Consider the following 21,554-nt stretch of genomic DNA (forward strand, 5'->3'; position numbering starts at 1 on the left):
TATGATCTTATAATAACCTATTCTGTATAATCTACTATAATCATAACCGAGAAACTCCTGTCCACCCTATGAAGCTGAAACCCCAGATGGTCATACAAAACAGCTTGGTCATCTCGCCTCATCATTCATATCTTATATCAAACGCAGGAACCGAATGATATGCACCAAAACCAAAAAAATCCTTGAGAGATTGGAAAAAGACAAGAAACGCCCCGTTCATCCCCGTTAAACCCATCTGGCCCGAAACAGCATATACCGACCCTAAAATCAACGGCACCGGCCAAGTCTCCAAAGTGTCTGTCATAAATAAAGAAAAGAAAAAGAAAATACCCCAGACGGATATAGAAAAATGAAAAAAAAAGTAGTGAAGATGTCATCAATTTCTCTTCCTCCCCTTTCCCTTCCCATTCCCACGAGTTTTCAACTCCACAAACCCGAGTTCCTTCAAGCCCTCCGCCAAAATGGATGAGTCGCGCATTCCCGGGAAATCTTTCGCAGCATACACTCGGAACGGATCAGACCAGGCTTCCGCAAGAATAGGCATCGATTGACCGGTATCCTCGACGGAGCCCCAATTCATAAGCCGGAATTGTAGACGATATAAACCCGCTGTGCGGATAGAGAGATCGGCAAAAATAAAGAAGGTAGCAGGTTGATGGAGTTTGGAGGCATTACGCAGATTATGAGGTTGAGAAGATGGAGGGGGATTGATATCATCTGAAGAGGGATGAGTGGGTGCAGAATTGGGATCTGGATCGGCTTCGACGTAGAATGGAGACATGAATGCTTTTCCGGAGAGGAGAGGAGTGGAAAAATCGTCGTCTGCGCGAGCGACGCCGTCTGATTCTTTCTCTTTCTCTTGATCTCGTTCTGCTTGTTCTGGATCCGGGGGTTGGGTCCAGGTAGATGAGTCCGAGAAAGGAAAGAGTAGACAGCCAACTGTGAAGCGGGGATCTTGAAGGGTGTCTTTGTCGTCTTCGGATTCTGGGTCGAAGTCTGTGAGAAGAATCTGTACGATTGGTGGCGGGTCAACAGGACGTCGATCTCGATCACCGGCGCCACATGCTCGTGCGGCAATAGGCTGCTGGCGGACATGAAGATGGTATCGAGGTAAAGTTGACTTCCGGCGTGGCGGGGTGGGAGGGGATGATTCGGGTTCATGGTGTAGAAGTTTGTCGAAGCCATGGGGCATACTGTAAGGTGGTGTACGATTCCGTTCGGGCTCTTTCTCTTTCGGTGTGCTTGCTGGGCCTTGATTGCCCACGAAGGATATTGAGCTTCTCTCCGAGTGTATAGGACTAGGTATAGCCATAGAGCTGTTGCTATGTCTATAGAAAGCCAGGAGTCAGAAAGAGGTTCTTTGAAGATCTGTTACCGCGGACAGCAGTACTTCTTCATCAAGTAAAGCTGCTCATAGAGAGACACCACACGAGGACGGGCGACTGACAGGTAGCGGTGGTTCGAAAAGAAAAATGAAAAGAAAAGGAACTTTACTGGGACTCCTGGTCGTATGTCCGCAACCGATGACTAGGATATTCGTGGCCATGGTCTAACATAGGACTCGAACCTCCTAGATATGGCACGTTGTAGTCGCGTGAATTCGCAACCATGGGCACCGGATGATGCATTCGTAGTGGCAGCGTCTGGGGCAATGGCGAGCGATTCATGTAGCTAGTGTCCGCAGAAAGCATATACCGTGGATCTGGGTTCCTTGTCATGCGCCCCAACGGCGGTAATCGAGGACCCTCCGATGAGGGCAGAACCTGACGTTCATAGCCCGCATCTGGAGGGTGAAAATGACGAGGTTCATGCTGCGGATAGGGTTGATATGTCATGGGCACAGGACCAGGGTGTTGAAATGCAGGTTCGATGTGAGGCCTGTCGGTGGGATGCCCACATTGCTGCGACGGGGTCCTCGACATCTATTCAAGACTGGGAGGCGCAGGCGCCGTTGGGCGGCCGTTGCGCTACCTTAAGTAGGAATAACAGTGGACTCTCAGCATGGAATTAGGCATTGAATACGATCCACAAAGCGGTCAGTCAGCCACACCCGCGCGGGAAATCCGATGTCTCAGATGTAGTTGAGTTTGTTTGATATGTAAGGACCGAAGTTGTGCAGGTATTCACGCAAAACCCAGGATTGCATATCCTGGTTTTCTTTGTGTGGACATCTGATAACCCGCTGCAGCCTGTCAAAATGGGACCCAGTTTCGGTGTGGCCGCTGTCAGTGGAATCCAGAGTGGAATCAGTATGGAGAAGCTGCGAGGGGTGAATTTTAATGGCTTTTTTTTCTCCTTTTCCTTTTTCCCTGGTATTTGTCGTGAAATAATACTGGTCGTTTTTTTCTTGTCTTTTCTTTTCTGCTTTTTCAGCTTCATATGAAAAATTAGGTCAAACTTGCCCTGGATTACTCTTCCTCTCCGCTTTCTTGTAAAGCTGGCCCAATCATTTCAGTTAAAGAGAACAGGGAACGGGGCTGTGAACTGTCAAGTGTATTGACCTGGTTTTTTTTTTCTCCTTTTTTCTTCTTCTTGCTTAAACAGGACCCGCCCTTACGGAACTACGATTGGAGCTCCACTGGGCAAAGAGAAAAAAGGGAAGAGCCGGGGGAACGGGCCGAGCAGGCATTGGTTTCAAGGTGCAGAAGTGGGTTGGGTGTGTGTCTTTATTTAGTCTGTGCGTGGGCATGAACCGACGAACTGCGGAATTTGGTCCCTGGCATTACCAGGCCCTTGAAAGGACGGTCAAGGTGGCTTGGAGTTTGTGATGAGCGTTAGCGTCCAGGAAATATGCCATGCACGGATGTCGCTGGGAAAGTTTCCTGGAACTCGGGATCCTAGGTGTGGCTTGCCCATAGTCGCCTGAATGTAATCATTGGGAAGGATCAGGATCAGATGAAATGCCCGGGGAAAAAAAAACCGAGAAAAAAAAAAAAAAACACCACAAACTAGAGAATAGCACAAAACTATAGAAAATCATAGAGAAAAAAAAAAACCCAGCAATGAATAAACCTGTAGATCAACAGAAATACTAGATTTAAGTTGTGTGGGTTCTTCATTAGGGGCTGTGTCCCATGGAACGGGGACGGGATTCCATATCAAATCAAACCCTGACGCAAAAACTTTGACGGAATAGAGTGGATAAAGCCAAAGTCTAACACCAAATTGCATAACTAGCGAAGGCCGGGTGCTGACCGACTAATTCTTTCGGCGCAAATTCCGCCCACAGTGAAGCTAGGTAAACCCAGGGGCTTGGTACATTGTGTCGAGATCTTCCTCCACCCCACAGTGGGAATCTTGGAACCGAGCTCGGCCGTGATAGTGGGGAATCGACCCAGTTATCCCATGACGAGGGTGGCAAGCTTTCGGGAAGGAGTCGGTAAGTTCATGTAATTCCAGGAATTGAAGATGTTTTAGCGTTCCACGGCAGTGGGCTCCGGCTATCCCTCGCATGGCAGTTCGGGAGTGTTAGGTCCTGGTATGATCTGATCTCAAAAAAGGCAGCCGTTCACGAGTTGGGGAGAAGCGGACCACCTTTCTTGGTGAATCACGATAGATGGGTCCAATGGGCCCAAGCGCCCAGGCCATGTAGGCAAACGTCGTATCGATCAGTCACACACTGTATGATCTAAAAAAAGGTGCAAGCCCAAGGTCTATTGATCATGGTCGAATGGTCATGTCCAATCCTGCGGGTACTCTGAGAACCCATGAACCAACACCAGCTGAACTCTTTAGTCTCTACGAATAAGAAACGGCCTCTATGGGGCTCATCTGTCGGCAAATAGCGGCAGTCGCAATTTTTCACACAGATTCGCGTGACAAGCGCCGAAATCCCAAGGTCCTGGATCATTGGCGAGAGAGGGGCGCTACTACGCGTGGTCCCCACCAGGCCCGAGCTGTAGTGCACGTTGATAACGAAAGTGGCCATTGCGCCATAAATGAGCCTAACGAGGGTCCTTCATCGTAAGTTACTGACCAAATGTCATTGTGAAAATATCAGCCACGTTGCAAACCGTCATGCAGGCATTGCACAAAGAAAATAATTCGAGATGAAGATCGCGCTACCGGTTCGAGAAAGGTACGTACAACGTACAGACTGAAAGCTGACACGATCCCTGCAATGCTGAAACGATACACAAGGTGAGTGGCTTGCGAACCCTTACCGTCGATCTCTCCCTTCTCAGCCCCGGGTCACTCGGAAAATCCTGGTTGTTTGCTTACGAGCAAGTCCGTGATGAAATGGTCAAACATGCAGGGAAGGTAAGCCAGATGCGTTCATAGTGTATGTCGATCAGAGCTGGGGCTATGACCAAAGCGAAAGGAAACGGTCGCTGATTGGGGTCTGGACTCAAATGACAATGGTGGAGCGTTGTGGGGAACACAAGGTGGGCGTCCTTTCGTTAGTTCCTCGAGATGTACAGAGATAGGGGCAGAAAACGGAATCGCCGAGACATCGAAGACTCTCAAAAAGCGGGTCTCTACGACTCTCATGTGCTGGAGAAAAAATACAATAGAAAATTTTCAAAATATACACCGCTGAATCATTGCAATCACAGTACATGTGAGATCGTCTCCACATGCGATCCTTGAATGATCTTCCCTGTACCTGGAGACTGGTTCAAGGATTACCCGACACTTCACGGACCCAAATCTGGACTTGGATCAACGTCCAAGTAATAACGACCGGAGAAGACACGAGGTTGTCGATCGGGAGACAAGGGTAATACATGGGGCTTGTCAAATGGCCGAATAGACATTACAGTGCCGAATGGAGCATTTGCGGAGGCTGCGCCACGGCCGATGACCGCTGAATATTCCCCAACAAAGAGAGCAATGGTTTCACCAAACTGACGATCCCACGCCACAATATACCCGGATGGTTTCCATGGCTCGTTTGGACCACGCCGCATTTCCAGGTATCCCAACTGCATCAAATGCAAGCCATTGGCCCCCGCTTGGGGCTCTCCATTGACATAGGGGCGAGCCCGCATCAAACCGAGCGAAGCCGGTGTCCATTGCTCAGACTGGTCTGTCAAAGTGGGGAGTGGGGAGTCGGAGAACTCTATTGGTGACCGTTGAGGGCACCACCGAAACTCGGCAGAAGGAAATTCGGATTGGAAGGATTTCCACTGTTCTTCGTTTAGGTTGAGCTGCACCACCACGTTGTATACATCGCCATCATGATCATTGAGCAAATCAACAACTTGCCCGAGCTCCTGACGAGATTTGGAGCACCCATGGGCTTGAAGTTCAGGATAAAATCGGGTGATATCGTCATATCCCGCGCAATCACCATCGATAGTTAGTAGCGGCTGATCCGTCAAGGTAGCCCATAAAGAATTCAGAGTTACACCAAAATGTGCCTTGCTGTTTGGTTTTTCTCGAGTCCCTTGCCATGTGATGCCTAGCCTCTGCTCCATACTTGCGAATCCCGCTTCCAGCAGCGTTTTGTAACACTCATCATTGACCAAGTTGGCCAGCGATCTCCCGACAACAGGATCCTGGAATAGAGTTTGTAGATCATGTGAATTCTTGATATGGGGCAATGTGCCATTGCACTGCTTAGAGATATCTTCCAGGAAATCTAGGGCTGTTTCTGAACGCCCAGATTTGATCAGGATCAAAACCACACTGTAAGCAGAGCGGCAAGCATCGGGGTCTTTGCGATCGAATGTCTGCAAGAATGCAGCCCAGAACTCATATAATGGCTCGTCACTACCGATTCCAGCCAGAAGGCGGAGAAGTGCAGCGAAGTCATGCTGATTTTGGTGAAGCGACTGATACAAGATAGTATGCATATCTGAAGGAACGCCCCCTTCACCTGTAAGTTCGGCGAGCAAGGGTGAAGGGTCATAATTCGGGGTTTCGAAGAATTTTGCATTGACAGCTGATGTCAGTGCTTGAACAATTCGATCCCCGAAGGTCAATCGCTTCGCGGTTTTTCGTTGCCATGCGCGGAGAAACTGATGTAGGGCGGGAATGGACAGGTCTAGCGCTGCATAGTAGATGCCAAGCTCACAGAGCTGAGAGTATATAGGAAGTTTGAGCCGTTCGAGTCTCGCGATAATATCGCTCAATACTGCAACAATCTCTGAATATGTGTTGTGAGACTGACAGCGCTGTAACGCATTCCCTAGAACGATACAATTGTTCACTTGTAGCCGGGCAGCTCCCTCCGAATGAATGACCATTCTTTCAATAACGGATTTCAAAGCTGCTACATCCACCACAGAGCTAAGCAACAAAGTACCTTGTCGCTGGTTTATTGGTTGGACACCTTTGAGGGGTAGCCACAAGGCCGCAGGAGGACCCAAGTTCCAATCAGCATCGAGGAGCTTGATAACTTGACTGCGTATTGCTTTACTGTGGTTATTGTCACCTACTCTGCTTGAGGCGGTAATACTGAACCGAAGCAGTTGTGAGGTAGATGGGACGATGGACTCAGTACTGGCTTTGGAGCTAGTCAGGGTATCAATGGATGAGGATGAATGATACCGAGAGATTGGTCGTACGATCAGGGTGACGCAAGGAAGATATCTGGGTCTTCGAGCCCACGGAGCCACGCATCTCATGTTGGGCGAATTTATCAACAGAAACCAATGCGCGGGCAAGATGACCCACGGGTGGAGATGGAAACTGACCCGCACTGAAAGTCTGGGGTGGCAGTTTGTGTCAAGCCCAGGGCCAGGGCGGTGAACAAGGGCGGTGAGACTGATGTCATCTCATCGCGGAAAACTGCAGTCGCAACCTCTCTTCCCACCTTCTTCAATCCTCCCCTCCAAACTGTCACAAGCCTGCTCAGTTCTTGTGTCTTGACGCCATGCCGAAGACACGAAACCAAGATTTGTCTGCTAAGGACACCGAAAAGCCAGCTAAGATAGACGATACCTCAGACTCAAATCCCACCGACACACCTAGCACTGCGGAGCCAAATATCGACAAGCAAGAGGATGGCGCGGCTAGCAAGGCAAATGATAGACTACAGAGGTTTAAGGCACTTCAGGCTAGAGCGGTACGATACCCGAGATCCCAAACACAAGCTCTAATCACAAAGCTCTGTCGAGTTCATTACTGATACCCGTCTTAGAAGTCTGCCAATGAGCGCAATCTGAAAGAAACCGCAGCAGAGACCCAGCGACTTGCCACTGACCCGAATTTGGCTACTTCACTTGCCCGAAAACACGCCTTTGCCTCGCACAACCTCCTCAAGGCAGACACAGAAGCGACCGGCGAAGATTTCGAGCGCAAGCGAGCCTGGGATTGGACCGTTGACGAATCTGAGAAATGGGATCGACGCATGGAGAAAAAGCAGCGTCACCGTGACAACGTTGCGTTCCAGGATTACACCCAGGATGCTAACAAAGTGTACAAGCGACAAATGCGTGAACTTCCCCCGAACTTGGAGGCATACGAAAAGGAGAAGCTGGCTGCAATCGAGAAGGCCGCTGCTAACGGCGACCTTGAAATTGTGGAGACTGCCGACGGCGAAATGATCGCCATCGATAAGAATGGCAGTTTCTACTCCACCGCGGACAGCGTTGGCTTCACCGACAACAAACCAGACCGTGCAGCCATAGACCGACTTGTTGGTGATATCCACAAGGCCGAGGAGGTACGCCTCAAGAAACGCAAGGAGCGCCGCGGTGATGACGAGGCAGACGTGACGTACATCAACGAGAAGAACAAGCAGTTCAACCAGAAGCTTGCCCGGTTTTACAACAAGGTATGCTTCTGTAATCTTCGTTTACTAAAGCGTTTTATCTGACAGATTTTCTAGTATACGACCGAGATTCGGGACAGTTTCGAGCGAGGAACCATGATCTAATGCGGCATGAAAAAATTAGAAATAATATACATGTGCTGGGCACTTTTCTGAGTTAAGTTTGGAACAAGACACTAGCCGTCAACCCGCAATTTATCGTGTGCTTTTATGTCAACCATAAGATGGGTCTCTGAACGGATCGTCAAACGTCATGTGTCAATCAGGCTGCCTCACAGCATTGCTTTCCTCCAGGCCTTTGTGGCCAAAGCCTCAATTTGCTTGGGTCCTACTGCTCCTCTTGTTGACTCGTCCTCCAAAGCCTCGACTACGGCCTCGCCCACGGTATCGACTTTCAGCGGCTTCTCAGCCATGGAACCAAGGAACCCAAGCTTGTTTCCCAGGAAAGTATTGACCTCCGAAGTGAGAAAACCGCCCAGGGCGATGGGCAATGTGAATTTTCGGCTTGAATCGAAAATGAAACTAGGGCGAATGAAGATACTTCGCAATTCCGGAAGAGTGGAGGCGATCGTGTCTTCGGCTTCTCTCTTGGTGGTGATGTATCGGGCAGGAAGGACAGGTGCGCCGGCCGCAGCGGAGATGTATACAAATGCTGGAACATGTTCGGTCGAGGATTCTTGGGCTAATGCGATAGCTGTTTCACAAGAGATGGTCAGATTTCAGGCAACCAAAGTTCGTATGCTGAATGATTTTTGAATCGATCAATACGCACCTGAATCTCTATTCATAAGTTCATAAGTCAATTGGCCATCATGTTCCTTGGGCTGAAGGGCCTCGCCCTCTTTTCGTGTTTGTAGATCTTGGCTGCCAAGCTTTAACGAGCTGAAAGCCCGCTGAAGTCCCCCAATAATGGGTTCTCTTCCCTGTACAACACCCTTGTAGTCGGCCTCTAGGAGGATTCCCATGGAGTGAACAACCGCAGTAGCACCACTCAAAAAAGGCTTGTAACTTTCCGGCTTTAGAATGTCAGCTTTGGCCCATTCGACTGAGCTCGCCCAGCTTGGCCGTGTCGAGGAATCAGTGACCGTGTCCCACCGCGGTTCGCCGGACCGGCTAGAGAAGAGATCAGCCTTCGTAAAGCAGGATAGATGAAGCACGAGGGAAGAGAAAGCTTCAGCTTACCTCAACGAGATTACCGACCAGCCCCGCGCTGCAGCTGATTTGCAGATCCTGGAACCTGATTGACAGATTAGCTTCACCGAGTTGGCCCATGTGCCTTGGATCGCAAACCTAAGAAGCCACTCCCGCCGGCGACAACAAGCCTTTTGGTAGCCATTGTGTATTAAGAAATATATGTCAGGATCAAGTATACAAAATTGTATAGGAGTAGCCAAGATGTACCATAGACCAAGCTCACAAGAATTGAACCTTGAAAGCTATGCGAAAGCTCCCGCATGCCGTCACCGGGTCACGTGTGTCGCGAGTCGCCTTTTTCCGTCGCGCCCGTTTAACAGCTTTAATCAAGGCAACACGATCATTCAATCTACACTCCATCCTTCAACCGGACCAGCAGGTCAATATGCCGTCCGCACCAGCAAACAAGCGCGTCAGAGTGAGTACACTTTCCTTGGTACAACTTTCCGAAGTCATCAAGAAACCAAGCTAATCCCTTCCTAGGGAGTTTCAGTATTCCGCCCATTCAGTACGTCTGAACAACAAACCTACTGGTAAAATAATCACTAACACGCAGATGTCTAGTTTTTGGCAGCGAAGCTCAGCTATTTGACCCCGAGAAGAAGCCCGCAAATGCACCCGTCGACCACACCCACCAATGGCGCATCTTCGTGAAGGGCGTCAACGATGAAGATATCTCCTATTGGCTGAAAAAGGTCCAATTCAAACTCCACGAGACATACGCACAAAACGTCCGAACAATCGAGGCGCCCCCGTTCGAAGTCGTCGAGACCGGGTGGGGTGAATTCGAGATTCAAATCAAATTATACTTCGTCCCCGAGTCAAACGAGAAACCGCAGACCCTCTGGCACAGCCTGAAACTTCACCCCTACGGACCAGATGCAGAGGGAATGAAGGAGCGCCGGGAGGTGGTTGTGAGCCAGAATTACGAGGAGGTCATTTTCAATGAGCCTGTTGAGCCTTTCTACGAAATCCTTACTGGAGGTCCTGCTGGTACTGCTCCGCCCCGGGCTAAGGGCAAGAATGCCAAGCAAGGTGCGGGACGGACGGCGGAGATCCCGGTTAACGATGCGCCGAAGAATCCGTACAGTCGGGCGACTGAGAATAAGGAGCTTGATCGGATGTCGGAGGCTATGAAGACGGTTGATGCGATGATCAAAGAGGAGAAGGACCGCTTGGTTGAGCGAGAGAAGACGCTTGCAGAGTTACGGGAAAGCGAGGGAGTTCCCGCTAATACAAAGAAGAGATGATCGCCTGCAAGCTATCTTCTTTCCAGTAGTCTACATGCCCAGACTATTGTACACGGTCTCTGAAATTCCGGGACTTTCGTCGCAACATCGATTTGCGCCAACCACAACCACAATCAGCACTTATCTCACATGCAGCTGTCACCTTGGGGCCGTGTCTACAAATGCTATTCATTTGAGATTCAAACATGGTGGTCTCAGAGCAACGAAACCCCTAGCATGGTCTTCAAGGAGCCATCGGCAACAACCGACTCTCATCAATAATAGGCACTGTTGAAGCTCGCCAGTGAGACTAGCCCTCGGCTTCGTCTCTCTGAGACTAAAAGCCCTGTTTGATCCTGACAAACGTGCCATGATCAAATCGTTTCCAGTACCTGATTCGACTGAAGATACAGGACAGCGCGTGGGTAGCCGAACTCAACTCTTACAAGGCTTGAAACCCGATTGCATTTGTCCTTGGATTGCCTTGAAAATGTACACACGGAGAATCATGTCCAATTACTACAGAAAATCATATCGGGAAAAGAAAGCTGCATTTCGTCGTTTCTGCGTGTTGTATCTCTACATTAGTAAGAGAACCTGATAAGTGATATGAGTCGTCCATCTCACGATGCTTACATCCCGAGAGAAAAAGGGGGATGATCAAGGACGAAAGAGAAGGCTTGGAAATCGAAAACGAGGGCGGGTATATACTCGATAATTGTAACTTCCTAAAATGATCTAATCTTACCTTCCTCAAATAAGATGCGTCAATTGCGCCTTCCAAATAATTGGAGACACCTTAACGGGAAGACCAGAAATTATCAACCGCTAACGCAAAGAGGCTATACTTTGCTCTACGGAAAACGTTTATCCTAAGACGGTCTGATTTAGGAGCGGTCGGTACTAGTATTAAACCCCTAATAAAACATATGTACTGAAATCTCTAGATAGTCGCATCTTTAGTGGTATCTCTTGTCTGCTTCAGGAAAGGCATCAATGCAGTTCCTCCAGTTCCATACAACCCGGACGGGTTGTCATCCTTCAATCCATCCACCTGAGCACTCGCAGTAGCGAGGTTAACATTCTCAGAGGATTGTGTGTTTGATGCACCTCGTTTGGCTGCCAGGACGATATATCGGGACACAACCTTCACGTGAGTGTCTCTGAATGCGGAGAGGGTCAAGCATGCCGCATTGTATGCCTCTTTCAAGGATTGTTCATTTGGCGAGGATATCACAAAGGATCGGATGTTCGAATAGTGTGTCAAAACCTCAAGGAATCGCCTGTGAGGGCCAGGCATGTAGTCCCTCATTTCCTAATTTGTGCAATCCCAGGTTAGCGATATGCATATGGCAGTGGAGTCCAAGATTGAGACGTACTTTTAGATACCCAGAAGGGCCACTGATTCCTCCGGTCGCTGGGTGATTTACCCCCAGGAAGATATCAAAGGTTTGAATCAGCGAGCTCTGACCATTACTCCCACCGCTGTATTGTTGCCACTGTCCCTGACCGTTGCCCTCGTCATAGAAAACACCTTTAGGCAGACCGGCACTAGCCATGTTCTTGCTACCAGCCAAGAATGGGCGAAGTTGGTAGAAGAAGACCTCGGGGTCACATCTCTCGTGCATGCGCTGGAGTGTGCAGTTGAAGTCCCGCAGACCATCTGCAAATCTGCACAGCAGTGCAGTCAGCCGTGACACATCGTTGGCAGTGGCTGCGGCAATGGCATCGAGCATTAAAGAGACCAGCTTGCCACCTTTTGCTTCAATTGCAACTGAGATAAGGAGGAACCATTCTTCGTCCACGGTTTCAGTGAATGAAGTCAATAGAGATAGATTATCTGGGTTGGAGATATCTACATCCCCTGGTGCCGTATAGTTCCACAGAGTGAGCCCTGCATATGTTGCACAGGGCGGGAGTCCGAGATGGTCGCAGATTTCAAGGAAGGGCTTTGTAATACAAGGGGGGATGGTCTAGATATATGAAAATGTGATTAGAGCTGGTAAAAGTCTGACCCGTCACTTGAGGACATACATCTTTTGGCTTCTCGCCTCCCCAGATATAAGCATGGGTCAGAAAGCCTAATACCGAGTAGGCACGTCGCCATTCAGGCTCTGTCTGTAACCAAGACGCATCAAGTATCGGAAGATTGTCGATCTTTGATCTGATGCTGCCATCTTTGATGAGGGTGGATAGCCGACAGGCGAGGGCTTCCCAGGGCTCGTAGTAAGCACTGGGAAGTTTGGCAAGAGGAGGGCTGGTGGGAAGGAAGCCGTTCCTGTCAGAGACGGCGTAATCTTCTAGTCTGATGACAGGAGATTGGAGCATATTGATGGAGTTGAGACAAAAGGAGTGGGGGATGATGAGAATAGGGCAAAGAATCGATGTAGAGGAATAACAAGAGGGAGCTGGTTGTAATAAAAATGAATCGGGATGAATATTCCCATAACCGGTGTCTACCTAGTTGACTTTTAAAGAGTCAAATCACTGTCAATAAGACAGGGTAATATAGGTATAAACGCCAGAGCGGCTGGCGTCGGCCACTGATTTGCTTTTGCTATCTATAAAACACGGATCTCTCATCCGTATTGCTATCCGTGTTCCGTGGCATGATGTAATTTGAATATGTACATATGATATGTATAGTAGGTACCAGTGATGACAGATAATGATCACAGGAACCAGCTATAGTTTAATAGTTTCGGGGATTATCTTATACTTTTCTAGCTGAGGGGAAATGTGATCCCTGTTTCAAAAAGCAAATCTGCATCTCTGCTGCATCTCTGCTGCATCTCATACAGGACCTATGACGAGTTGACTTGAGACCTCGAGCCCCCCACTGATGCGTTACACAAAAAATGATAAAATTGAACTCGTCTGAAATCCACAATCTATCGTTAAATTAGTAAAAACTTGATCACATTGTACAATGTACTTCTTCAGCAATAACATTCGATAAGTAAACTCAAAACTGTGGGGACGGATCTGGAGGCGGAAGCGGAGATAACACCCGGATGCTACTGCATCCCCCTCACCACTGCATTTATAAAACGCAGGTGCGTTAGGTCTTACAGTCTCACCATTCATAATCTTGATTCAGCCTAGGCGTTACTGTGCGCTGTCATTACCTCATCCCACAGCCTTATTTACCATCCATCAATATGGGCGGAGGAAATACTACTAATGGTGTGAAGGCGCCGAAGCATGTCTTCCCCGCCGAGGCCGCGTGTAAGGAATATGCAGCTTCCTTGGATGCCGAAGATACTCTCCGAGAGCTGCGGGATCTGTTTATTATCCCTTCCAAGGCCAATCTGTCTTCCAAGAAGCTGGCGAAGCCAGGTAAGTCCCCGAATCAACTGTATAAATACCGGATTAGAGGACTCATCATTGTGCTGCAGGTCTTTCCAAGGAGCCAAGCATCTATTTCTGTGGTAACTCGCTGGGAATTCAGCCCAAGGCAGTTGCCAAGTACATGGAAGCCCAGCTCGACACATGGTCGTCCATTGGTGTCTGCGGACACTTCACCAATCTCGAGGACTCACCTTTGAAGCAATGGCAACTGCTCTCAGAGCAAGCTTCGGCATCCATGTGCAAGGTTGTTGGCGCTACTCCTGAAGAAGTCGCTGCCATGGGAACCCTCACTATGAACCTGCACCTCCTGCTCGCGAGTTTCTACAAGCCGACAGAGAAGCGACAGAAGATTCTTATGGACTGGAAGGCATTCCCCAGTGATCATGTGAGTACAGAATACCTGCTGTGCCCCATAGAAGACCTCAGACTAATCTCAAGCAGTATGCAATTGAATCCCACATTGCCTGGCACGGCCTCGATGCCAAGGAGAACATGGTCCTGATTGGTCCTGATGAGGGCCAATATGAGATCCCGACTGAAAAGATTCTCTCATACATTGACAAGCACGCCGAGGATGCTGCTGTTCTTCTGCTGCCCGGTATTCAGTACTACACTGGTCAGTTGTTTGACATTCCTCGCATTACATCATACGCCCAATCCCGCGGTCTGATTGTGGGCTGGGATTTGGCGCACGCATATGGTAATGTCGAGATCAAGCTGCACGACTGGAACGTCGACTTTGCTGCTTGGTGCACATACAAGTATGGCAATGCCGGTCCCGGAGCGATGGGTGGTCTCTTCGTGCACGAGCGCCATGGCCAGGTGGATTATAGCGAGGGCGAGGATGCGCCGAAGTTCCGCCACCGATTGACCGGCTGGTACGGTGGTGACCGGTCTGTACGATTTAAGATGGATAACAGTAAGTCGATTCGCAGGGCCTATTCTTCAAACATCTACTAATACTCGATGTTTAGAATTCAAGCCTATTCCTGGAGCTAACGGCTTTGTCATCTCCAACCCCTCAGTTATCGACTTGACGACTCTTTGCGCTGCACTGTCTGTCTTTGATCAAACCTCCATGTCTGACTTGCGTCAAAAGTCGCTTAAGCTGACTGCATACCTCGAGTTCCTTCTTTTGAAGGACACGACCGATGAGACTCGTCAGTTTGACATTATCACACCTTCAGATCCCCACTCTCGTGGCGCACAGCTGAGTGTATTGCTCAAGCCTGGACTGTTGCATAAGGTCGCCGAGAGACTGCAAGATGCGGGCATTATTTGTGATAAGCGTGAGCCGGATGTTGTTCGTGTGGCGCCTGTGCCTCTTTACAACACCTTCTCCGAGGTGTACACTTTTGTGGAAACATTCCGTGGGGCTTTGAGTGCATAGCCTGCTTGTCATATGTATGAATTTATGTGATCTCATGTCAGAAAAAACTGCTGAAGTATCAAACATGGCGACTCATCTATTTTTACCATGTTTTTGTTAGATGACTGTTAAGGAAATAATGGAAATGATGTACCTAGAGCTGCTATGGCTACCCTTTAAAGGCAATTAGAAATTCCCAATATTTTCCCAACTATCACCACCTCGAAGAAACTCTTGTCCCTGAGAAAAGAAGTTCGTAGCAAGGATAGAAAAGTCATCGTTTGACAAAGCCAGTTGCTGCGGCGCCACCAGTGAGTTTGTGGGGTATTCCGGGCCATTGGGAAAGGCGGTGTTGGTATTGAAGTTTGGAGATTGAAAAGTTGAAGATGATTCCTCCTGTTCAGTCAAGCGAGTCGGTGCCGGTAAAGGGGAAGTCTGTGACACTTCCGTTGCCACAGATGGTGGTCCATTGTATAGCGAATCTCCGAAAAGACGCCTAGCAGAATCGACATCGCTGTTGGATGAATACTCAAGGATTTCCCAGAAGCGGGAAAGATCAATCAGAAGACTTTGGTTTTGGACCCCCAGGTCGGATTCGTAGGTAGCTGAAACAGCATTCTCCAAATGTTGTAGTCTCTCCGCCTAGATATATGGGAGAAGAAGTTTAGCAGGTCATCATCATTGAAAATTTATTTCCTGTACGTACCAAGCGAGCCATATGGGGCCATCTCTCGCCAATTCGTTGTACGAAATTAACACATTTCGTAAACCTGTCTCGCTTCTGCTCTCTAATAGCCGAGTTGTCTGTGAAGCTTAACTGAAGCTCTATAGTAGCCACGACGGCAGCGCTGTATCCCAGCAATGGATCTGACACCAAGAAGGATCTCTCTTCAAAATAATTGATGAAGTGGATAATCCAAGTCGTATGCGAGGAGATGAGATCCGAAGTATGTTGCAAAAATATTTCGGGGATGGTATTCCGAAACGTACGCAAACTCAGAGACAGCAGCAGGGGATGGTTGAGGAGGCAGAGAATAGTGTGGTACATGAATTGGTTTAAAAACCATGGGCCCCAGTACTCTCTGTGGGCCTGCAATTCCTCTAAAGATCTGTCGCTGAGATTTGCCGGTTTGAAGCGGTGTATGAGTGGCATGCAAGTTTCCAATTGCATCTGCAGCGCAATGATCTTAGAGTACTCCGAGTCAGGCGACCATGGCGGTACATTACCCGGTCGTCCCCGATGCCGTACATATCGTGCTGTTCGGCCAAACGCTTCACTTAGCATGATGACATATGCAACAATGCCTTGGTCCTGTAGCTCGCTCCTGCGGACTCCCGGGGTCGGGGGGCCCGGAGAGATAGCGCGGGCCGGTCGAGTTGGGCTCTGAGGATATGGCGGGCCCCCTATATCTGGGAGATCTAGAATTGAGAATTCGCCACCGTGGAGTCGTTTCAGAAGGCATATACTCCAAAAGCATCGCCTTCGTTCTTCGCGAAGGATGTTATTTGTCAATGCACGGGACTCCAGGCCAAGGTTGGCGCACCGTGCAAGGTTCATTGCCAGACTGCTGTGGATGCTGGAGCGATGCGTATTGCCATCTAGGAAACATGAGCGACCAATAGAATGAAGTAGTTGACGATTTACTCACTTGTAAAATCAACCAAACTCAAAAGGCACAGGCACTGTAAAGTTGAAATCTCGACTGGCCCCTCCGAGACTCGCTTCATGACTAGACCCCGGGCCACTTCAGCATAGCTGTTGACTAACCCCGTCAGGTCAGGATAATTGCGGTATGAATCTGAGAACCGGAGACTCAGGGCCAGAATCGCATATATAATCTCAACATCGCGCTGTTTGAGATTAGCAATGAAGCTGCTTCTGTGGAATAGAGGCAAGGGCTGAGATTCGCAATACAGCAGGTAAAGTTCTGCTATTGGAAAGATTTCTTCCCACGGCGGGAGAATGGTGGATTGGTTCATTCCTGATGGTGTCGCTGCAGGAACGTCGTTTGATACCGAAGATTCGGTTGTATTTCTGCCGACACGACATATCAGTACAGAACATTTCTAAAGTTGTTCAGAAATTCATACCCCAGATGGTCAAGTACTGCCCCAAGCTTGCCTTCTAAGCTACGCAACCTATCCTCCTTTATCAGGTGTTAGAGCAATCACACTCATGTCTCCAGAATCTCAACACTTACAAGTGTTTGAGAAGAGGATGAGGGCGGAGCACTTGACCTCGATTGGTCCTCCGGTGGCGCATGACGCCGTTTAAATTCAGCATATACGCACTGCTGTTTTAATCTAGCACACAATGAGCAGACCGGCTGCTCTCCAGGACATTTCGCCTTTTTCCTTCTACGCAACACATGAGCATGATATCAGAAATGACGGGTACTATAGACCCACCTGCAGGGCTCACAGGCTTGTCGAACTCGCTTGGCAGCGCGCTCTGAATACGATGAATCCATCAGATCCAACAGTGGTGGTGCAACTTAAAGCCTCTTGGTCTTCAAAATTGACGGACGCACAACGTTTCCCTGTGATTTGTTTTTGCTGATCACGGGCGTCTTGGCCAAGGGTGTTGTATACCGATATCAGGAATGAGGTTTTAGAGAGCGGATTCATCCAATTGCAGATAACTCAGAAGTTTCCTCTCTAGATGAGAACCAGAACACATGTTAGGCAAATACCACGCCGATTGGCACGAAACACCTTTAACCAGATGACTAATCAATACTGTATCCGGACCGGAGATGGAGCGGAACACGGAACAGAGATGGAATCAAGAACTATAGCTTTCTGTATGGCAAAATATTGGGAACCCAGAGATAGCTATCGTGATAAATTTCTAAATGCATCCGGTAGGTGTCAGGGAGCCCATTGATGATGACAGTGGCCTACTCTCCTGACGTAATATTTCAGCCAATGGCATGATGTTGGAAATAAGCATGCAATTTTCGGCTAAATTGAAGTGCTGAAAACAGCGGTGAAATTCAGTGTTCAGAGAAACAAAAGTAACTTAATTGGCACTTGAATTGGTGGTATATACAGCCCCAAACCAGTGTGCCTGCAAACCAATCTAACCATCACCGGAATAGAAATACACCAAATCGAGTGATCCATGATCCTTGGAACACTGCATCTTCAACGATCCCGCCAACTGCAGATGCCATCATCTATTATCGTCGAGCTAATTTAGTACCAGGTCTTGTGGCCCTGTTTGAAAAAGATTAGCTGGGTTTCACAGAAACAAACCCCCAGGCATAATCCATAGCCGGAGGTGTAAAGAGGAATCAAAAGGGAAACTCACGAGAACCATACGGCACGAGGCGTAGACGGTAGCTATTATAATGTCAATCTATTGCACATAGATTCACTTCTAGTACATCACAATGTCAACTTACCAGCACCGAGACCGTAGACGGAGATCAGGTAGGGGTACATGACGTAGCCGCTGCGGGGGGTCTGTGAAGAAACGCCGGGTCAGATTGTTGTCATTATACAAGGCTGTATCCGGATCGAACTAACCTTCCACCACTGACGCTTGCCGTCGTTCTTCTGGAACAGACGCTGGTAGTAGGGGACACGGTTCTCGCGGAACACGAAACTATGGCCGCAAAGCATACGTCAGTAATTGTCACTAATCCTTAGTCGACTGGTCTTTCCCAGAGTTATATCCATGCGAATTAGCAATTGCGTCCCCGAGGAGCTGCGCAACGAAATTCGGGCGCACACGGACACGCGGTCCTGGACGGAATTGGGAGAATTTGTGATCATCAGGAGCAGGAATCAATGCAGACATACCCGGCCATGCGAGGCGCAGTGCGGAACATTTTGGCGGTTGGTAGGGAGTGGAGGGGTTGGGCAATGGGAGGAGGGAATGGGGTGATGTTCACGATGTCTAGGATCGAGCTTCGTAGGTCATGTGACTTCCCTCTTTCCTCCGCCCGCTTTTTGCCAATCAAACTCGTGTGCTTACTAAGGTGATTCTCTCGAAAGGGGAAAGCGTCCTTAGTTCCTCCGCGGAAGCTGGCTTGTTGCTTGTTCTATCTTTTCATTTGGTCTAGTTCCAGCATGGTCCAGCATTGGATGCCATCCTATTCCTTGTACCCATGCGACCGGCTTTGACTCGATTGTTGAAGAGGCCGTCCGCGCTTTCAATAATCGACAGCCTCGCCGCATCCTCAATCGGGATCGAGCAGTTGGAGTCCCGACACGCGCGCCTTCGATGTCAATCACAATGTGCCAATCGATCCTCACTAGTGGACGACAATGACCCTAGCGCTTCTAACCAGAAAATGAAACCCTTGTGGCCGACCAGATCGAAGAAAAAACCGCTCAGTTTCTCCGTCTACGATATTGAACCCAGCCCTCGATCTGAAGAACCTTCCTTTTGCGACAACGATTCGACTCTAGGCGGGGCTTCGGAAAGCCTCGTCAAATCACTACGCTTGAAACCAGAAAGATTGGAATTTGAATCCGACATTGGCCATACAAATGACTTTGGAACACGATTAGTGGACCTCCCGGAACACAGGAATAATTTTGAGCTTTGGGAGGAACTACTTCGGTTTCGCCAGCGCCACTACGGAGATGAGGGCACTCAGGTGATTTGGGAAGGATTGACAAACCGTGCAGGTGGAGTAGAATTGCCGCTCACGGGGAATCGTGCAGATTTCTTCTGGCAAAGTTTCGTGGACCTAGGACTGACACGGGAGATATTCCTGAAGGATGTCCTAGACTACGCAATAACTCTTGGCGGCAGTGGCGGCTGCTGCTGGCCGCGGCTTTATGAAAGAGCTGTGGGTGGTCTTCTGGACCGAGGCATGAGCAAACAGGCGATCGAATGGCATCGAAAGCTTCAGGATTCTCATCTGGCGAAACCTAGTGATCTTATACGGATTATTCCATACGCCATATCACCATCATCACTCCCTCCCGCCAATGATTTGCTTTTATTCGCCCATCCGCGTCCTCGACTAAAGTCCAAAACACAATACATGCGGCTCAAGACCTTGAAGGCTCTATGCCGTGGGATTGATCATCGCATCTACGGACCAGTCATTCTGAATTGCTTGGAGCAAGGCTATGGAGAGGACGCATTAGCAATACATGCCTGGTTGACTACCCGATCTGACCATCCTCGATCATTGCAGGAAATTCAACCCTTATTGGAATTCACGAGGAAGTACGGACTTCGGCAAGAATATGACAACCTTCGAGATTATGCACAGATGAGATTTCCATCCTTCTCGCCTGAACAAGATCCGTCACAAGAACCACCAGCAAACGAGACCAATAAAAAAGACCAGGGAAATACAAAGTCCAGCCGACCGGGGAAACGTCAATACAAAGACGATATCGCTGCCAGACTGTTTGCTACTCGTGCTCTCAATTCAGACATGGTGATCGGCGGCCTCAGAATGCTCGGAATATCCCAAATTGGCCCTAGAACCTTTTGGGAGATGGCTGTACGAGCTCATGATGGCCAGGAAATCCTAGAAACTCTCAAATTGCTCCGCCAGTCTGGCATTACCACCGCCGACAGTGTCTTCGCGAGGCTGGTGCCGAAACTCGCAGCCCAAAATCGCGAGTTCCTGCTTTCAGACTTGTTGCAAAGTGACCAACACCCTGATGTTTTGGAGGATGTGAAGCTGCAGGAATCACTCTTGGTCTCATACTACATGGCTCGCGACTGGCGCCAGTACAATATGTCACTAGCTATCCTGGGAGAGCATTTTTCGGATTCTCCAGGCTTACTAGATATCCACTTCCGCAAACACATGGCCACCGGCGAGCTCAGCGCAGCTTCCAAGGTGGTAGATGAACTTACCTTGCTTGGCAAGACCTTGAGTGAGGACAGCGTGGATTTCATGGCTGAAAAGCTCCTGCCGCGTCGCCGGAAGCACCACACCCCACAGGTGGGAGAATGGCTACCTGCTCCGGCTGCCCGTGATGCATTGATGTTTGTGTTCAAGGTACTCCAGCGCGTGGTTCCTACCGGATGCTATGTGAGCCCTGATTTCTGGGAGGAACTTCTTAAGCGGCTGGGCATGGGCAACCATTGGGATGAACTGCGGGAATGCTCTCTGTGGCTCGTTCGTCAGTATAATCATGGACTGGAAGGAAGCGGGAACCTCCGAGGGATGTCTCCTGCCCAGCAAAGGCCTCTTGTTCGCTCGGACAGTCGGGTACTTGATCTTATCTTTGCCAAGAAGATGCAACAAGCCATCATTTCCTGGGGCTTCAAGTTTCGTGTGACGCGTGACACAGAGAACAAATACCCTTGTGAACACCCTGTTACAGGTGATAAGCTTATTCCTTGGACACGAGGCTTGATACTTCTTCGGGAGCTGGAGGAAGCTGGTCTTACTCTTCAGTTGGGCGCAATCCAGCAAGCGACTCGGGTCCGCTTGACTATACTATTTGGACTTTACTGTCATTCTGCAGTGCGCTTCAACCGTATGCTGCGGAGGGTCAATCCCTACACTCAAGATCGAGTATTGAAAGATATCAACCTTGCCTGGGGAGAGTCCCTGTTCCAGAGGAGGGAACATTTGCAACCGGAGAAGCTCCTGAACCCTACTCGCACATACTTTTCACGGAGGAACTCGCGCGGTGTCATGTTGTCACGAAGGCGAGCTCGATGAGGCGAATGCAAAAATAACTTTAAATGTATCAATAATTG

The 21,554-nt window shown here is 49.1% G+C and overlaps 10 protein-coding genes across 10 annotated transcripts; 4 read left to right on the forward strand and 6 right to left on the reverse strand.

The window, feature by feature from the left end:
- Positions 1 to 376: 376 nt before the first annotated feature.
- On the reverse strand, positions 377 to 1,192 carry N7503_008260 (velvet factor family protein; the record flags this gene model as incomplete). Its single annotated transcript, XM_057067807.1, has 1 exon — positions 377 to 1,192. One exon carries the CDS (start codon positions 1,190 to 1,192, stop codon positions 377 to 379), a length of 816 nt encoding a protein of 271 aa, XP_056918662.1.
- Positions 1,193 to 4,637: 3,445 nt separating this feature from the next.
- N7503_008261 (uncharacterized protein) lies at positions 4,638 to 6,572 on the reverse strand (the record flags this gene model as incomplete). The annotated part of the gene is made up of 1 exon (XM_057067808.1): positions 4,638 to 6,572. The coding sequence occupies one exon, from the start codon at positions 6,570 to 6,572 to the stop codon at positions 4,638 to 4,640; it is 1,935 nt and encodes a 644-aa protein (XP_056918663.1).
- Positions 6,573 to 6,820: 248 nt separating this feature from the next.
- On the forward strand, positions 6,821 to 7,825 carry N7503_008262 (pre-mRNA-splicing factor SYF2; the record flags this gene model as incomplete). The annotated part of the gene is made up of 3 exons (XM_057067809.1): positions 6,821 to 7,012; positions 7,088 to 7,723; positions 7,778 to 7,825. 3 exons carry the CDS (start codon positions 6,821 to 6,823, stop codon positions 7,823 to 7,825), a joined length of 876 nt encoding a protein of 291 aa, XP_056918664.1.
- A 167-nt stretch (positions 7,826 to 7,992) lies between these two features.
- On the reverse strand, positions 7,993 to 9,056 carry horA (ubiquinone biosynthesis protein COQ11; the record flags this gene model as incomplete). The annotated part of the gene is made up of 4 exons (XM_057067810.1): positions 7,993 to 8,414; positions 8,493 to 8,833; positions 8,903 to 8,957; positions 9,011 to 9,056. The coding sequence occupies 4 exons, from the start codon at positions 9,054 to 9,056 to the stop codon at positions 7,993 to 7,995; spliced, it is 864 nt and encodes a 287-aa protein (XP_056918665.1).
- Positions 9,057 to 9,299: 243 nt separating this feature from the next.
- Positions 9,300 to 10,164, forward strand: yaf9 (YEATS domain-containing protein YAF9; the record flags this gene model as incomplete). Its single annotated transcript, XM_057067811.1, has 3 exons — positions 9,300 to 9,332; positions 9,398 to 9,422; positions 9,479 to 10,164. The coding sequence occupies 3 exons, from the start codon at positions 9,300 to 9,302 to the stop codon at positions 10,162 to 10,164; spliced, it is 744 nt and encodes a 247-aa protein (XP_056918666.1).
- Positions 10,165 to 11,086: 922 nt separating this feature from the next.
- Positions 11,087 to 12,471, reverse strand: N7503_008265 (indoleamine 2,3-dioxygenase; the record flags this gene model as incomplete). The annotated part of the gene is made up of 3 exons (XM_057067812.1): positions 11,087 to 11,458; positions 11,523 to 12,116; positions 12,178 to 12,471. 3 exons carry the CDS (start codon positions 12,469 to 12,471, stop codon positions 11,087 to 11,089), a joined length of 1,260 nt encoding a protein of 419 aa, XP_056918667.1.
- A 762-nt stretch (positions 12,472 to 13,233) lies between these two features.
- On the forward strand, positions 13,234 to 14,954 carry N7503_008266 (kynureninase). Its single transcript, XM_057067813.1, has 4 exons — positions 13,234 to 13,482; positions 13,542 to 13,879; positions 13,936 to 14,413; positions 14,469 to 14,954. The coding sequence occupies exons 1-4, from the start codon at positions 13,305 to 13,307 to the stop codon at positions 14,882 to 14,884; spliced, it is 1,410 nt and encodes a 469-aa protein (XP_056918668.1). The 5' UTR covers positions 13,234 to 13,304; the 3' UTR covers positions 14,885 to 14,954.
- A 95-nt stretch (positions 14,955 to 15,049) lies between these two features.
- N7503_008267 (uncharacterized protein) lies at positions 15,050 to 17,334 on the reverse strand (the record flags this gene model as incomplete). The annotated part of the gene is made up of 6 exons (XM_057067814.1): positions 15,050 to 15,505; positions 15,570 to 16,462; positions 16,513 to 16,898; positions 16,955 to 17,010; positions 17,065 to 17,221; positions 17,273 to 17,334. 6 exons carry the CDS (start codon positions 17,332 to 17,334, stop codon positions 15,050 to 15,052), a joined length of 2,010 nt encoding a protein of 669 aa, XP_056918669.1.
- A 727-nt stretch (positions 17,335 to 18,061) lies between these two features.
- On the reverse strand, positions 18,062 to 18,699 carry N7503_008268 (cytochrome c oxidase subunit 7; the record flags this gene model as incomplete). Its single annotated transcript, XM_057067815.1, has 5 exons — positions 18,062 to 18,082; positions 18,177 to 18,208; positions 18,271 to 18,331; positions 18,395 to 18,473; positions 18,671 to 18,699. 5 exons carry the CDS (start codon positions 18,697 to 18,699, stop codon positions 18,062 to 18,064), a joined length of 222 nt encoding a protein of 73 aa, XP_056918670.1.
- A 279-nt stretch (positions 18,700 to 18,978) lies between these two features.
- Positions 18,979 to 21,516, forward strand: N7503_008269 (uncharacterized protein; the record flags this gene model as incomplete). The annotated part of the gene is made up of 1 exon (XM_057067816.1): positions 18,979 to 21,516. One exon carries the CDS (start codon positions 18,979 to 18,981, stop codon positions 21,514 to 21,516), a length of 2,538 nt encoding a protein of 845 aa, XP_056918671.1.
- Between the last annotated feature and the right edge of the window lie 38 nt (positions 21,517 to 21,554).

Source organism: Penicillium pulvis, assembly GCF_028828015.1.
Source record: "Penicillium pulvis strain IBT 33274 chromosome Unknown contig_7_segment1_segment0, whole genome shotgun sequence".
Taxonomy (NCBI): Eukaryota; Fungi; Ascomycota; class Eurotiomycetes; order Eurotiales; family Aspergillaceae; genus Penicillium; species Penicillium pulvis.